We start from the raw sequence: 16,611 nt of genomic DNA, 5'->3' as shown, positions 1-16,611 counted from the left end.
TGCTTTTTCCTAATTTTTACTAATGCACTATTGTAGGCTTTATTTTTCTTCAGCTGAACAATATAAATGATTAAATTTAACAAAAAAACCCCAAAAGAATGTCAAAGCGAACAACTACACGTGCATACATAAAGACTAGATTGTTTTCAAGTCTTATAAGTTCAAAACAAGGTCCTGTTCTGGACAGGGTCTATCAAAAGATTTAGCTGCATCTCTGCATATGAGCTGCTTTATTCTAACAGACATTTTTTTGCAGGAATAAATCAACTAAAATTAAATGATTCAAAGAAAGTAGAAGCCAGATAAATGCAGCCAATACTTTTTTTTTTTTTAATTTTGTGTTTCTGGCTGAATTAGCAAAAATCAGTTCCGAATCCTAGCCACTAAGCAGAACCATGTGTTCAGGCGCTCTCAGCACTGAATCTGGCAACTCATGGTGAGCCACTACGTTGGATACATGTCTCAACTTCCTCTTTACTCCTAAAACTGAGCTGTGCCTTTCTTTGGCATTTCCAATGATCTCTATTTCTTCACCAGTCTTAAAAGTCTGGCAAAAATCACCAAAATCTATGCATGCGAGAGGCTCTGTAGGCCCCCTCTCAATCCGTTGCATGCAATTAGTATGGCCTACTCTCCATGACAGATCCAAACCAGGCAGCCCTGCACCTCATCTGCATATAATTTTTTGGAGAACCCCAGGACTCTTAACAAGAGCACCCAGTTTCAGTCATGAGCTGGGCAGCTGATTAGCACATGATCCTTTGTAACGGGTGTCTGAAGTATACACACACATACTGAGTAGTCTAAAGCCCCACAGCTCAGCACTTGTATCATGCATAGTTTGTATTAGATACAAGTGAAATAAAAAGCTGTTCAAAACTGTGTTTACAGAGTACATGCTATAGCTTGCAGGAATTTGTAAAAAGAAAAGGAAAAGGGCAAAACACATCAGTTCTGGATGAACTGGGTCTTTGGGTACCTGTAGCAGATTTGTCTACAATGAAGTATATCTGTAGTCATTCACAAGTCAGCATTTTCAAATTTATTCCTCACTTCCACATGCTTAGGGAGAGCAGGGTCTGACAGTAAGTGGGGGGGACAAGGCAAGGGGGCTATTAACCCCCCACCCCCAACTTATTTTCCATGCTGGAGCAGTGGGAAGGACGAATTCAAGGCAAACCCCTAAGAATTAGATTCTATACTTGGAAAAGTGTTATAACAATTTTATAAATTTTCCATAAATAGAATCCCTTTTTATTTTTATTTTTTTTTGGGGGGGGGGGGGGGGGGGGGGGGGGGGAGGGAGGGAAGGGGGGTCATTTTGGCAATTCCTTCATGCAAACTACAGTAATTCCCCAATTCCCTCCACCATATATGATTTAGCAAGTCAGAATCAACTATATAGCAAGCCCAAAAAACAGGTGCAGGACACAGACCACATGCATCTTACAGTTTCATAGCTTCATAGTTTGTAGGGTTGGAAGGAACCTGAGCAGATCACCAAGTCCGACCCCCCTGCCTTGGCAGGAAAAAGTACTGGGGTCAAACAACCCTAACAAGGTGTTCATCTAGCCTCCTCTTAAAGACCCCCCAGGGTAGAAGCCAGCACCACTTCACTTGGAAGTTGGTTCCAGATCCTAGCCACCCTGACCATGAAGTAGCACCTCCCGATGTCTAGTCTGAATCTACACTCTGTCAGCTTGTGACCATTATTTCTAGTCACTCCTGGTAGTGCTCAGGGGAAAAGGGACTCCCCCCAATGCCTGCTGGTCCCCTCTGACTAGTTTGTAACAGGCCACTAGATCCCCCCTCAGCCTTCTCTTGTGGAGGCTAAACAGGTTCAGGTCCCTTAACCTCTCCTCGTAGGGCCTTCCCTGCTGCCCCCGATCAGGCAAGTGGCGCACCTCAGGACCCTCTCCATGTTATCCACATCCCTCTTGAAGTGTGGCGGCCAGAACTGGAGGCAGTACTCCAGCTGCAGCCTGACCAGTGTTGCACAGAGGGGGAGGATCACCTCCTTGGACCTGCTTGAGATGCATCTGTGGATTCATGACAAGGTGTGGGTGGCCTTCCTGACTGCAGCCCCACACTGCTGGCCCATGTTCATCTTGGCATCAATGATGACTCCAAGATCCTTTTCTGCCTCTGTACTGATGAGAAGGGAGTTCCCCAGCCTGTAGGTATGCTGCTGGTTCTTCCCCCCCAGGTGCATCACCTTGCACTTGTCAGTGTTGAAACCCATCCTGTTCTCATCTGCCCACCCCTGTAACCTGTCTAGGTCCGATTGGAGCCTATTCCTCCCTTCTAGCATGCCCACATCCCCCCACATCTTAGTGTCATCAGCAAATTTGAACAGGGTGCTTTTTACCCCCTCGTCCAAGTCACTGATGAACCCCACCAAGCCCTGCAGAACCCCACTGCCCACATCCCTCCAGGTTGAAAATGACCCATCTACCACCACTCTCTGGGTGCAGCCCTCCAGCCAGTTAGTAACCCATTTGACTGTGTAGGTGTCAACACCACAGTCCCCCAGTTTTTTAAATAAGAACAGGGTGAGAGACAGTGTCGAAGGACTTCCAGAAGTCCACAAAAACCACATCCACTGCTACCCCTGTATCTAAGGATTTGGTGACCTGGTCGTAGAAGGCCACCAAGTTGGTCTGACAGGATGTGCCTCTAATGAACCTGTGTTGGTTGCCCCTAAGCATAAGCTCCCCCACTGGCTCCTCATGGACATGTGCCAGGATAATTCTCTCAAAAACCTTATCCAGGATCGAGTTGAGACTAACTGGCCTATAGTTTCTTGGGTTCTCCTTCCTACCTTTTTTGAAGATCAGAACCATGTTGGCCCTCTCTTCCAGTCCTCTGGCACCACACCAGAGCACCAAGAGTGCTTGTACAGCCGTGCCAGGGGTCCCACAATGACCTCTGCTAATTCCCTCAGCACTCTGGGGTGGAGATTGTCCAAACCAGCCGATTTAAATACATCCAGTCCCTCCAAAAGTTCCCCGACTAGATCCTCACTGACCCTTAGTCTAGGTGTGCCTCCCCGGGGCCTGAGGGGGTTCTGGTAAAGGGGCCGATTCAGTTCCTGCTCAGGAAAATGGAAGCAAAGAAGTTGTTAAATAGGTTAGCTTTGTTGTCTGGTGTGATGACCAGATTTCCTAGCATGTCTTGCAGGGGCCCCACATTACCTGGTACCTTCTTCTTGGCCCCTATGTATTTAAAAAAGGACTCCTCGTTGTCCTTGATCCGGGTAGCTAGTCCCAGTTCCGTCTCTCACTTGGCCTTCCTGACTGCCCCCAGCAGCCCCGAGCAACCGCAGTATAGTCCTCCCTGGTGATGGCCCCTCCCGTACGCCTCCCTTTTAGTTAGGAGACATTCCTGTGTGTTTTTGGTGAGCTATGGGGGCTTTTGCACCCTCCTGCCCCCTTTGATCTGTGTTGGGATTATCTCCCTTTGGGTTTGAAGGATCATCTCTTTAAGGAGCAACTACTCTTCTTCGACACCTGGCTCCCCTTCAGGACCTCAGTGCCTCCCCAACTATCCTCCTTAGCTCACTGAAGTCCGCCCTCCTGAAATCTAGGGCTTCTGGTTGCTGCAGGCCTTTGCCACCTTGCGCTGGGTGGTGAATTCCAGCAGGCGATGATCGCTGTTGCCCAGGTGGTCGAGCACCCGCAGCCCCCTCACCAGGGTCATCGCCCGTGGTCAGCATCTTTCAATTCCAATTTGGAAAAATACAGATTTAAGTTAAACAAATTTCCGAACACAGTTAAGCCGTACCTGAACCTGCATTCCTTGTACTTCCAAAACTCACATGAATATTTCAATGGGATTTTAGTGGTGCAACCTTTGCATACTCCAAATCCCAAGGTATCACAGAATTAATCCCACCTTCCCACTGGCCTTTATGATCCCTGAGATTTGATAATAAATATGAAGAAAACACTTTGGATTCAACAATTCATAGTGAACTGATTTGGGTGGACTCTATAAGAACAGATCCCTTTGCAATTTTAGAAAGTTGGAATGTGTTTGGTCCATAGGCTAAATAACATCATAATTTTTCTGAGCCTCTAAAGTATATGAAACATTCCCAGAGAACTGCAGACACAAAAATGTAAAAGTATATATTTTTTTTTATGCAAAACATTAACTGTTCTATGAACAGGAAAAGAAAATAAAGGACAAAATGATTTCAAATAGTTCTGTGATCTGTGCTGGGAGAACATACACAAAAAAGTCAGCTCATATAAATATGCCGCCACATTACAAGTGATTTTCATAGAAACCACCTTGGAATAATCCCATTTCTCACAGACCAGTTATCATAAGACAATTGATAGTCAACACAGATTGATAGCTATGACAGGCTATGTGTTTTATTATGATATTAGCATGTTAACTATATCTATATTGTTATAATATCATTTAGCTCAGTTTCCCTGATCAGCCTGTGTACAGAGAATGAAGGCTTAAGTGCCAGAGTTGGCTCTATGCAGGAGGAGACCAGACTTCATCTCAAGTGTCCAGGAGAAAAAATATGACAATGGGAGAGCAGGCTGGAAAAAAAAGCAGCTTGACAGCTCCTGCCTACGAGAGTCTTGGGAGTGAGACAAGTAGAGTACCTTTGGGGAGGTGGAGAGACTAGGAAAAAAAGACACCCAAAAAATCCACAAACAAACAAACAAACTAACAACAGCTGAGCATCTTTGGTCACTCAGGGTTGTACAGGTAAAACACCTGGCTGGCTGGCCTTCGCTCCAACAAATACCTTTAATGAAGAAAGTGTCCGTTGTACTGCTTGGAACTGTGGTTGCACCGGGTCTCCCCAACAGAAGGTCAAGTTCCTCTCTTAGAAGTGGAACTGGGTGCTCACTACTTGAATCAGGGTAATAATCAGGCAGGGAAGGCAAGAGAAGGCAAGGCCAGGTTCTCAAGTAGGAAGAAGCTTGGGCTCTCTCCTTGCTCTACAAGCCAACCCTGGGCTGGGTTCAGAGGACTCTTTCAGGGTATAAACTGGGGTGCTCAACTGCTGGCCTGCAGGCCAGATCCAGCCCACAGTACCATGTCATCTGACCTCTACGGGGCTCCCCATAGGTCTGGAATTTGGCAGTAAGGGAACAGTACCACCACTCCTCTGCTTCTACATTTGTATACTTGTCAGGAGACCCGCTCCTTGTACACTGGATCAGCCACCCAATCCCACATGCAGGGCTTGGTATGGGTGGTACCAAGCTCCAGGGCTCAATCTGGACTGCAGACCTGTCTCATGCTACTCATCTGGCCCAAAGAGCTTAAAGTTTGACCACTACAGGTATAAATAGATGTAATGTTGGGTGTGGGATCAGCTGTACTGGGATGTGTTCTGGGACAGATAACCCACTTCACTGGCATCTACAGATGTTGCCAGGGCCATTGTCCTGCATGGCCAGACTTCTTCTGCTCCCAGCACCCAATTCAGTGGGACAGTGACCATGCCTGCTGTATCCCAAAAGTCAAGCCATGCATCTGCAGGCAGGGAAAGTCACCTACAACCCTCAGGGCATGCATGCAGTTGCAGGGCCAGAGAAATCCTGGGAAAATCATCCTGTAGAGATATTCTGAGTGTGCATTTCTTGATGTGGTGCCTTGGGCAGGGGTCTGCAAGCAGAGGGGGAACCCCCATGGTGTTCCCACACTTGCAGACATGCATCTACAAGCTTGTACCCAGCCTGACCCAGAGCAAAGCAGCAGGAAATATACTCTTCAGGAGCTCCTCTACAGAAGCTGCAGACAGAGACAGCACAAGCTATGACAAGGAATTGTTGCACTCACACATTTGGGTAGTTGTGGGTGACAGAACAAATATATCTGTTCATGAAGGTTGTGTGCCACCTCAGAGACCAGAGAAGGCAATAAAAACCACTAAAAAAAAAAATTCTTGGATAGATACAATCTATTGTTCTTCTTATAAGTATGACTTGAAATGAGTTCTAGGCTCAGATAAAGCTTCAGGGAAGTTAATGGACCACTATAGATCCTGAGGGGCCACCTGCATGGAGCTCACAGCAGGAGTGGTATTCCTGAAGTATTTAGTAGCATAACTTCAGTTATGCTAGATATATAGCAAGGCTTTTTGAGGGTAGTATCTTTTTATAAGATCAACTGCATGTTGGAATCAAGTTTAACAAACTTTCAAACGCAATGCATTCATCAGGTCTGAAGAGGGAAGCAAGCACAACAAGCAGGCATCTAATGCTAAGTTCTGCAAAAGGTATGGTCCCCGCCACTCAACCACCTCTTCTCTCTCCAAAAGCCTTTCAGGTCAAGCTTTGGAGTTAAAATATTATTTAAAAACAGAAGGGGAGTGGTGGCAGGGGAAGGAATACCTGGCTATAGTAGACTGCCATAAAAGTAGCTATTTTGAAACCAATACCAAAATTCACAGGCATTTCATTAGACTAGACTGACATACTGGCAAGAGACACACCTTTCTGGAAACACAAACACAGACTTCTAAATCTTAAAGTTGGATGTGAAAATGTTGCTAGCTCTGGGCTGCGAGAAGACTAAGTGAAACTAACATGCAAGCTCAACACAGTACTTTCTTTATTCATACTCTGTATTATTGCCACAGAATGACATGACATTAGCTATATTGTTCCATCTGATTTCTCTTACATAATTTAAACTGGACTGAGCTGTGATTCTACAAACATACAACCCCCACCCCCTCAACTTTACATATTCCTTCACTTAAATGGGATCACTTGCAAAGGGACCTACCTAAAAATCGCAGAGGAAGTTTGTAGCACAGTGGTACTTTTAATCTAAGCTCTTTTCACTATGCACTCCCTTCCCCCTCACCACTCACCACTGAGTGGCGAGAGGCAATTACTGCTGCAGTTGGTCTCCAAGCCACTCAGCAGCAAATAATAATAATTAAAAAAAAAAAAGTGGGTGGGGGGCACGTCAAAAAAGCAAGATGAACACCATAAACTTCCACAGCAATTTAGGTAGGTCCCCATCTACAGATAAGGACATGCATATCAGGAACAATGGTTCACAACCTTTTGACGCCCATCTTGATAGAATCAAGGCACCTCTGAGAAGTCTTATTTCACTTGTTTTTTCACTGCATAAAATAAAGGAATCTTTCTCTTGCTAAGAACTCAGAGACCACAATGGGTCAGAACGTTTTTGAAACCAAGGCTCTCACTGAAATTTCTGGGTTTATCTTACAAATCATGATTGCACACTTAACAGTGCTAACACTGGGAGGTACCCTGCATCACCCTTGAAAGGATCTCAAGGCACCTCGATTGAGAACCACTGTCCTAGACTGTATATTTCTCTCAGGCACAGGGAAGCTTCAGACAGCAAGTATTCAAAGAAATTCAGCTAAAATGAACACAAAATAACATACAACTCTATCCCATGTTCTTTTCCTACCAAGTACCTACAGAGTATAAAATAATCTAAATGTTACTTTTGATATAGGTGCACAATGACAATTCAACAGCTTCTTTCAGTTCATGCTTTGAAATTGTGGAGGAAGAACAAGAAACCCACCACTAATTCTAATTTTTCAGCAGTTTTAAAACAGCAAACATCTCAGAATATAAAAATTAGTTACATTATTCTTCAACTTAAAGAAGGGAAAGAGGTAGCTACCATAAGCTTCCTCCACTTATATTAACTTTATAAAAATAACTGTCATCATGTAAGTGAATTGAGGATAAAGAGAAATACTCCTTGGAAAAAGTGACTTGCATTACAGTAAACAGAGGCTACACTTTCCTTGGAAAAGTAGCTTGATTTTCTTGGAAAACAAGTTTTTTTAAAAATAGTTTCCAGACATCCAACTGGATAAATATTACCATTTCAGCTATACAATTTATTCTAAGAATCAGCACTTTTAGCCCCGAGAATATTCTAAATGAATACATTTATGTAATCCTGTATAAAAACTGTTCAGAAAAACAGGCAGTAGGAGAGTGGAAAAGGAAAAATACAACCATTCCTACCCCTACACCCTCACCCCAACTGTAGCCTCTTACAAGTTCATTTGTCCTTGTAAGCAGCATTTACAAACAAAGTAGTTCAATATATGCTTCACTGATGCATTTGATTCAAGATCTTGGAAGTCACAGACTATGACAAACCCCAACTGTGGGACTTCCTCTTCCTAGGGTGTGATTCCTATGAGCAAAGAGATGAATAAAAGATGGTTTTGGAAGTGGCTGAACTTGAAAATTAAAACTAAAATTATTCTACACAATTACTGACTATTCTAGAAAAGTGATTCTCAATCTGTGGTGCAGGAAGCATCTTTTCCCAGTATCCTTAAGTATTAGCTCAGTGTTAGATGTGCACACCTGATAAACCCAGAGATTTTAAAAGAGCAGTCCTTAGTGTCAAAAATATTCAGGTCTGTTGTAATCAGAAGGACTGCTCTCTCTTTCCTGCAGTCAAGAAACATGTAAAAGCAAGGAGCTGGCATTTTCCTAGGGTACCTTGAATCTGACAGGATTGAGAACCATTGATCTAGACTTGGTCTATTTCAGCCTATATCAGAAATTTAATTTATGCCAAATCCTGGCGCACACTGAACAAATTACACTTTTCTTTGGGAAGAGATTCTGTCATTACTATATAGCAACCATTTAAATTAGAAGGTTGGAGTTTGAACAGAAACAACCAGAGTTTTATAATATCCTTCATGATCAAAAAAGGGGTCTCTGCCCTGTTTTCAAATCAACCAAGACTGACCACCCCCCACCACTTTGAACAAGATGCTGATGGAAATATTTCATACTTTTGTTCTTACAAGGTGTTTACAGCTACCCCAAATAGAAAAGGAAATGGATTTAAGCTCATCAGTCCAGACTGGAGGGAACACTTCCTGCGGGGCTGTATAATGCTAGTATATGGAGCAGATTAGTAGTGTGGATCTGACTGGGATGATATTTTCACCTCTTTGGCACAAGAACCTTTAAAAAGGAGAGAAGATAAAATGATGCAGGCTCCATGAAGTGAGATCACTTTTCTGTTTAACTAGTCTGCCACTAAATTGAATCAACCTTGTACTGAAGCTAGGTAGACCTCTGTCCAGGAAACAAAGCTGAATAGTCACCTTCATAACTGTTGCCAACATGAACAATGTTACTACTCCTAGTGCCTTCAACACCTGATTAAAGTCAAACACCTTTAAGTCCATGATCTCTCCATTTCCAAGAAAGTGCTTAGGTGCTGCATCAAACAGTTTGGGGGGCGGGGAAAGACATCTGGTAACACACTGATTTGAATACCATTAAGAACTGACAATTGATGAAATATTGATTTAATCACTTGGTAACATCCATAAGAATTCTTTGATAGCAGGTACCAATATAATTTGGATTTAGGAATTCACTGGATTTTGCTGGCATAACCGAAACACCCTGCTTCCAATATTTATTGCTCCAAGGAGAAGACAACAAACAACTAGCGTCTTAAATTCCACCTCCTCAAGGAGCCGAGGGAAAGGAAGTCCACCCACTCTGTAACTGTACAAGTCCTATTTTGTAAAGTAACTGTTCCAGTGACCCCAGTATTTCTTGTCCATGAAACCTGCGCAAAGGCATGTAAAAAAAAAATATGCCAAAAGGAATGTTTCTCTACAACAGTTTTTTTGGTAGTTTTATGAACGGACAGATTTCCTATTGCTGTCTTTTGCTTTGATTACTGCTTCATAAAGAAGTTCACCAAAAGATGTGTCCTTTATATAATTAGGAAAACCAATGAAATGATTGGCCTTGGCAGCAACTTTTCAAGAACACAACCAGAAGATGAAAGCAGGTAACTTTATTTTGCAAGGCCATTTTTATTGATGGTTTACCTTAGTCCACTTACAAACGTTCAATTCTAGTGGTGGAAAATTTCTACAACTAGAAGCGATTCCGGGAGAGGGTGCAGTATGAACGCTCAGTCTGCAATCTCTCCCTCTCCCCTGCTCCTAAGCGCCTTCCTGAGACCAGGGTGATCTCTGACTAGGGAAAGTATGAGCTGCACCAGTCCTCCTATTCACAGGGAGGCCTGGAGCAGCACAGCAAAGACCCCTAAGAGACTCTAGTACAAGGAGCAGGCAGCACGCTCAGTAACACTCCCTGCAGTTGGCTCCCAGCATCTGGGAACCCAAGAGAGAGCAGATTCTGCCTGCTTCTTAACATAGAGGACTCTGGAGTGAGAAGCTGGCAGGAAGCAGCTGATGGTTGCTCCTCCTCTCCACACCAAGTCTATGGGAAGCAGCTGTCCCCAATACCTAGTCCAGACCAAGGTGACTCTGAACATCCATACATGCCCTTAGCATCTACATCATCAACACTTGACTATTCATTCAGGATCTCATGATTTTCGAGATAACTATGGAATTAACCTTAGTAGTGGCAAGCAGCAGCAGGAAGCCAAGCGATGGAAGAGGAGGGGAGACTTGAGGAACAGTCAAGTGGCCCGACTCTTTGCCAAATGTTCCCCCTCTCTACTTCTTCCCTTGCTGCCTGCCCCCCTTCCACCTGAGTCCCCCAACTACCTGTACCCTGTGGTACCCATTACTTGCTCCTCTGCTGCTTGCTCCCTGTGCCGTCTCCCCCAGTGCCAGCCCTCTCCCGCTACTTGCCGCCCTACCTGTTCCCTGGCAGTGACCCCACATTAATACCGCCCCCCCGCTTACTCCCCATCAGGGCTACAATCCCACTCTGACCCAGGGCTCGAGCACATGCTGGCTCCAGCCCCCACCCAGCTAGGCAGCAATGGTTGCAGAAGTGGCAGCAGCTCTGGCACCAGGACCAGACTGAAGCCAGAACTGAGGGTGTTGCCACTGGGCCAACAAGCACCAGAGCCTCAGCTGCAGGCAAGTAGCCAAGGCTGGGGGGAGGGTCTCCAAGAAGTCCTGACCAATTAAAACATACTTCACATAAGAACAGTTACCTCAGGCAATTGTTGGCACTTCTATCCCATAGTAAAAAAAAAAAAAAAAGCTCCCTTCTTCACCTAGTAACTGGACAAGACCCTACCATAAAGACTTTGGTTTTTTTTTTTCAAGTTCTTGAAAAAATTTTATTCATCCACTTCCATGAAGAGATCAACCTGATGCTCATTCAGTGACATAGTGTATAGCTTCCTCCTTTGGTAAATGGATCTATCAACTTACCTAATGGAATATTATCCAGATCTGCTCACTGAAAATTTCCTTGCCTCTGGAATAGCTGTCAGCTACTTGTAAAATTAATTCTTATTTACACATAGTACAAAAAAGTTCATTACTAACAATGTTTTTTGGACTGCTGCTTGAAGTCCAAATAACAACCTGCCATAGCAGCCTGACCATTCAGTGTTCGTCCCACAGTTTATCTTAAAGGAGGTTAATAAAAGGATCAGAATTAAGACGGCCATATTCACTTAGTCTCTTACTTGTCTTGTTTCAAAAGGGAAAAAAATTAAGAGGGGTGGGAAGAGGACATTAAGAAAATCTTAATTATTAGACATCAGTAGACTTCAGTGGAATTGACCAGGCAGCTTCAACCTGCCTGAGAACTTTTAAGAGAATGGAAAGGAAAGTCCTTTGATTTTTTTTTTTTTTTTTTTTTTTAATTCTCCCTCAGAGAAATCCCAAACATTTGTTTTTCTACCACGAGGTTACTCATACAGGTTTCAGCAGGGCTCCATACTTTTCTGCTGTCATTAAGCATGTAATTACAGCTACTAGGAAAGACCATTATATGTTGTGGATCAAAACAGCTCCAAGACACCGAAAGATAGTATTCATAATTGCAACTCCTTTTGTCAAACTGATATGGCAATCCTACCTCACTACACACACGGCAGTTGCGTCTACATAAGAATTCTGCAAAAATTAATTTTGAGGCCACTTTGAAGATTGATAACTAATGCTACCTTAAGGAAAGGCAGAAGGTAAATCTCTAAAAAGGTGCCACCCTGCCTTAACTGGTTCGGAGATGCACAAGCTTTCATAGGTATGGACTTTCAGAGGCCATGAATGGACAACACCATTTATTCATAGCACCTGACAAAGTACGTTATTGCAAAAACTTATGCCACTCTGAATCAATTAGCCTGAAGTCAGACAGAAGATAGAGAAGGGTGGCACCTTATGTACTAATATGGCTAACCATCTCTTAGTTTGAGGAAAACAAGTTGTATTATGCCAAGGATGAATTTGGCTCAGTCTTAAGTTGATTCTAAAACTGTTTTTGCAACTTAAATGTATGTCAGAACTTTTCAGAAGAAAAAGGTCATTCCAAATTTCTCTTGTAAGAATTTTCACACTCAAGCCTTTTAACCCTGCATTTGTGTTTTTATAGCCAGCAGAATCACCAAAGAGAATAAATTATGTTCACACACTTAAGAAAACCTCTGCATACGAGTAGGACAGATTTGCTGCTTTATTTCCCTGATATTTATACAACTGTATTACCCATTATTTCAATTAGTTCTATTAGTCAGACCTATTATGCTTTGAGGTTCACAAGTAATAGTTTCAACAGATTTCAACTACTGGGTGATAAAAGCAGATTTTCTAAACTGAAAGAAATTCCCATAATCTGCAATTTTACAAGTAATCCTATTGTAGTCAATGAAGTTTCCATACAAGTCATCATCTGCAGATTTAAGTTCAGAGGTTGCCCTCAAAAAAATCCAAAGCATTACCACTCCAATACCAAGATTTTTAACACCTTTCCAAAAAACAATAATAATTAAAGTACACATTCTATGTGCTTCGTGTCATTTGGCTGCTACAAACACCCCTAAATCCAGGCACATTGAACTTGTAAACACTTCCTCTCATATTATATAAAAATGTCTTATACAGCAGAATCAGAGACACTCTTCAAAAGTATTTTTTTCATACAAGCTGTTCTAAAGAAAGTGATTTAAATTAAAACTTAAAATTGATGTATATTTAATTACACAGATTTGGAAATGTTAATGTTTCAACAATTTTTTATGGCACTACTGAATCTTGGAAAATTTTGGATTATTTCTTAGATGCATGGGATATAAGAATCTATTTTATGAATCAATTGTTACATTACTGGAGCATTGCAACATGATCTCAGCATTTCAAGAACTAAATCAAATCATTCATCTGTTACAGAAACCTTTCTATTTTTCTGAACCTTGCTACATAGTTCACACACTCAGCAGTAAAACAGCCAACAAAAGCAAAATAATCACTTTTCCTTCCTCCTCACAAATCCAAAGTATTTAAAAGCAGCTTTCCATTTAACAGGTTTTAAAAAGGCTGATGGTGTTATTAGAGCATCACAGGCCGATAATGGATATTCTTACATTTTAATTGTTACTGCTAGGCATCTAGCTATATTGAATTTAGACTATGAATTAATGTAGTAAGTTAAAAAACTTCAAGTATCATTAGAGCTGGATGGAGACAGACAAAATTCTACTCAAAGGAAGCATACATCTGAAGCATTAAACTTATATTTAAAATTATTTTAAGTATCATTCATGTGTCAGATACATTTTTTACAAAACTACATTTTCCCTTACCTCTTATTGTTGTACTAACACTTTTATCCATGCTGACATACATTATGAACCTATTTCTACTCTTATCTCTACACAAGCTCATCCAAGTCAGTGATAACGCATCTGAATTTGTAACACCATGTTTATCATCAGTCATTTAGACAGAATTCTAACTAGGATAGCATTAATTCCTTCATTTTGGTAAACTATATGATGCTTCCACAGAATGATTCAGAAGTCCTTCGGGGAAGGACACATTCTTCCATCATAATCCAACCAACCTATTCTTGAGTCACCTGCATTTTGTTTCAAGGACCCAAAGCTCCTAAAACAAAAACAGATTCAGTAGACCCAAAATAAACATTTTCATGATAGCAGTATACATTTCAAAGTAAACACTGAAGATGTTTTTATATTCCCTGAAACTCACAAGAACTTCCTGGAGAAAAGTTCTAGAAGTTGTAGCATGAATAGAGAGCTTGCAAATACTACTTGCCTAATACTTGCTGTGGATTTAGAACAAAAAATTCCATGTAAAATTTGAAGTGACACAAAGTTATATTTATTGTGTCAACCATAACCAAGACCAACCATGCCTCAGTCGTTCTTGTGTATGACACTCATATGGCAGTAGGTAGAAAAAAAACCAAACCGTTTCTATACAGAAAGGGATGCAATGCATTTCAAAGAAAGCTTTAATACCTTTCCTTTCTTCTAGAAGAAACAGTTAGAAGGAAAGGTCAATTCTCCAGTTCTGATCCAAGTAAATATTTGGAAAGCATAAGCTTCCTTTAACAAGTTGTACACACAACCACTTCTTTCAGCTTGAAAATATTTTTCATGCTGATAGAACCATGACCACCCAGAACACTGATTTTAATCCATCCACATAATTATCATGAACTATGTAACAGTTCAGGGCTGCATATTCCATTTTTGCCTCTGGTTCTTGTAGTTATATTAATTGATACTAGCTGAGTATTTAGAGAGGAAAGCAAAAATAACTGGTTTTAAACTGATCGTTACATTTGCTTGTGTAGCTCGCAGGATAATAACCAGGGGGAAGGAGGAGAGGAAAGGAAAGGAAAGGAATCCAGTTTAGACCAGGCTCTTTAAAACAAGTTAAATGGAAAAGTATTCTGCAAGCTCCTGCACATATTGAATCCAAATGTGGATAATATAAACCAAGATATTTTAACCTTCCCAAGACAGTGAACTTGTCACACCATTTGCCAATAAGGCCCTACCATACTTGAATTTGTGGACCATGGGTATTCTGTATTTCATGTGTGCAACTGTATTTTGTCATGGTCTAAACTATGCTAAAAACATCTTTGCCAAAAACCAAAGCCATCAGGCTTGAATCACCTAAGAGGAGGAGTAATTACTTCATCAAAAAAAGCAAATGTGAGGAATTTCCATTGTATTGCTACCTAGCCCTCAGGTTCTTATTGACAATAATAATAATAATAATAATAATAATAATAATAATAATAAAAAAAAATTTAAGTTCTGAAACTGATAACTCATTCTTTGAAACTGCTTGGCACCGCCTGAAAAATTGTCTTACATGGGTGGGCAACAGTCAAGGAAAGCTTTAACTGTAAATACAGAAACTATTTTGAAAAACAGTTTACCACTAAATTCTTTGTGCACTGAAGAAGGTCACTGTGATAGTGAGCATTACCCATATAAACGCTCAGTCAGTCTGGAGCGTGTGCACGCTTGTGTGCGTAAAGGCTGCTGTCAAGTACCATCCACCCCCAGGGGCACCATAAAGACATGCCTTTTAACCCTGATAAAACATCCAACAACACCCTGGCTCCTACCAAAAGGAGGAACCTTTTCCTGTTATTCTCCAGAGAAGAGGGATAAAATGATGGCTGGCGGCCACGCAGTCTTTCCTTCAGCGGAAAACCAGGCGAAAGAGCGTGGCCAGCTCAGACACCCGCTACAAAGAGACAACAGAGCCGCGCATGACCAAAATGCCGCCCCACGGATTGGGGGTGTTTCCCCATGGAGGGTGCCGCTGGTATCCCTCCAGGGCCAGGTTCGGCGGCAAGGAAAGGGAGGCCTTCATACGAACCCCCTCGTGCCCAGGCGGGCAGGCAAAGAGAGAGGTGTGGGCCGTGCGAGGGGGCCCCACCGGGCCCGGCTCGGGCTGGGATGCGAATGGCTGCCCGCCCGTCAACGCGAGACGGGCACATCCCCGCCCGCCGGCTCCAGCGGGGAAGCACCATCTTTTCTATCGCCGGCAACTGTCACTGGGGGAAGGGGGCAGCCCAGGGCGCGGCGGCCCCAGCAGTGCGGGAGAGGGGGGTGGGGATGGGGGGAGCCGCAGACGCCGCTACCTGTGCCGAAAGCTTTGGCCACCAGCCAGGCGAGGTTGCAGGCGATCTTGGCCCGCGCGAAGTCGTAGTGGTCGAAGGGCTTGATGGCGGGCACCAGGAAGGTCTTCCGCAGCTCCCGGGGGTCCGCCGCATCCCCCATCACGCCCGCGGGCCGCCCGCCGCCGCCTTTACATGGCTCCGCCTCGCCCAGCAGCCCGCAGCCGGCCCGGCCCCCGCCTCCTTTGTCTCCGCCCGCCCGCCCCGGGGGAGCCGCCCGCGCCGGGACCGCTCCCCCCGCAGCAGCGGCAGCCGCTGGAGGAGGCGGAGACGACGGCGGCGCAGGAGAAGGACGAGGACGGGGCGGCTGCTGCTACAGGGCCACACGAGAGACGTCCAAGTGCCCGGGTCCTGGCGGCCGCCGCCGTGAGCACTTCCCCCACTGCCGCCGCCGCCGCTGCGGTTTTCCTCCCGCGCCTGCCGCACTGGCTGGGAAAAGCTGCCCCGCGCATGCGCGCCGCCCCTTCCCGCGCCCCTCCCTCAGTCCGAGGCCGGGGCGGGGCCCGAGCTGGGGGTCACGTGGCTGCGTGGCCGCACAATGGGCCATTCTTGACCCCCGGCCAAGGCAGGGGGCGCGGGCCAGCGCTCGTCAGAGGGTGGCGGGGCTAAGCCCCGCCTCTGTGTCCTGCAGCGTGCGGGGGTTGTCTGTATGGGGCCCGCTGGTGCCCCTGGGGAGCTTGGGCTGGGAGTGGGC

General features: G+C 44.0%; 1 protein-coding gene across 7 annotated transcripts in view; it reads right to left on the bottom strand.

Annotated features, from left to right (window-relative positions):
* CAMSAP2 (calmodulin regulated spectrin associated protein family member 2) overlaps positions 1 to 16,327 on the bottom strand; it is a 185,829-nt gene extending 169,502 nt beyond the window's left edge. For 3 of the 7 annotated variants that reach the window (XM_090048726.1, XM_090048728.1, XM_090048731.1), the window contains exon 1: positions 15,882 to 16,325. In XM_090048726.1, coding sequence (XP_089904852.1) covers positions 15,882 to 16,020 — 139 coding nt within the window. In that variant the 5' untranslated portion in view covers positions 16,021 to 16,325. Of the gene's footprint in view, positions 1 to 15,881 lie in introns of all 7 variants that reach the window. The other 4 variants (XM_090048725.1, XM_090048729.1, XM_090048727.1 and 1 more) reach the window with 3 other exon arrangements.
* Between the last annotated feature and the right edge of the window lie 284 nt (positions 16,328 to 16,611).

This window comes from Crocodylus siamensis, chromosome 5 (genome assembly GCF_052110815.1).
Source record: "Crocodylus siamensis isolate JL-2025a chromosome 5, ASM5211081v1, whole genome shotgun sequence".
NCBI classification, from domain to species: domain Eukaryota; kingdom Metazoa; phylum Chordata; order Crocodylia; family Crocodylidae; genus Crocodylus; species Crocodylus siamensis.
This window is presented reverse-complemented; position numbering and strand designations above follow the sequence as displayed.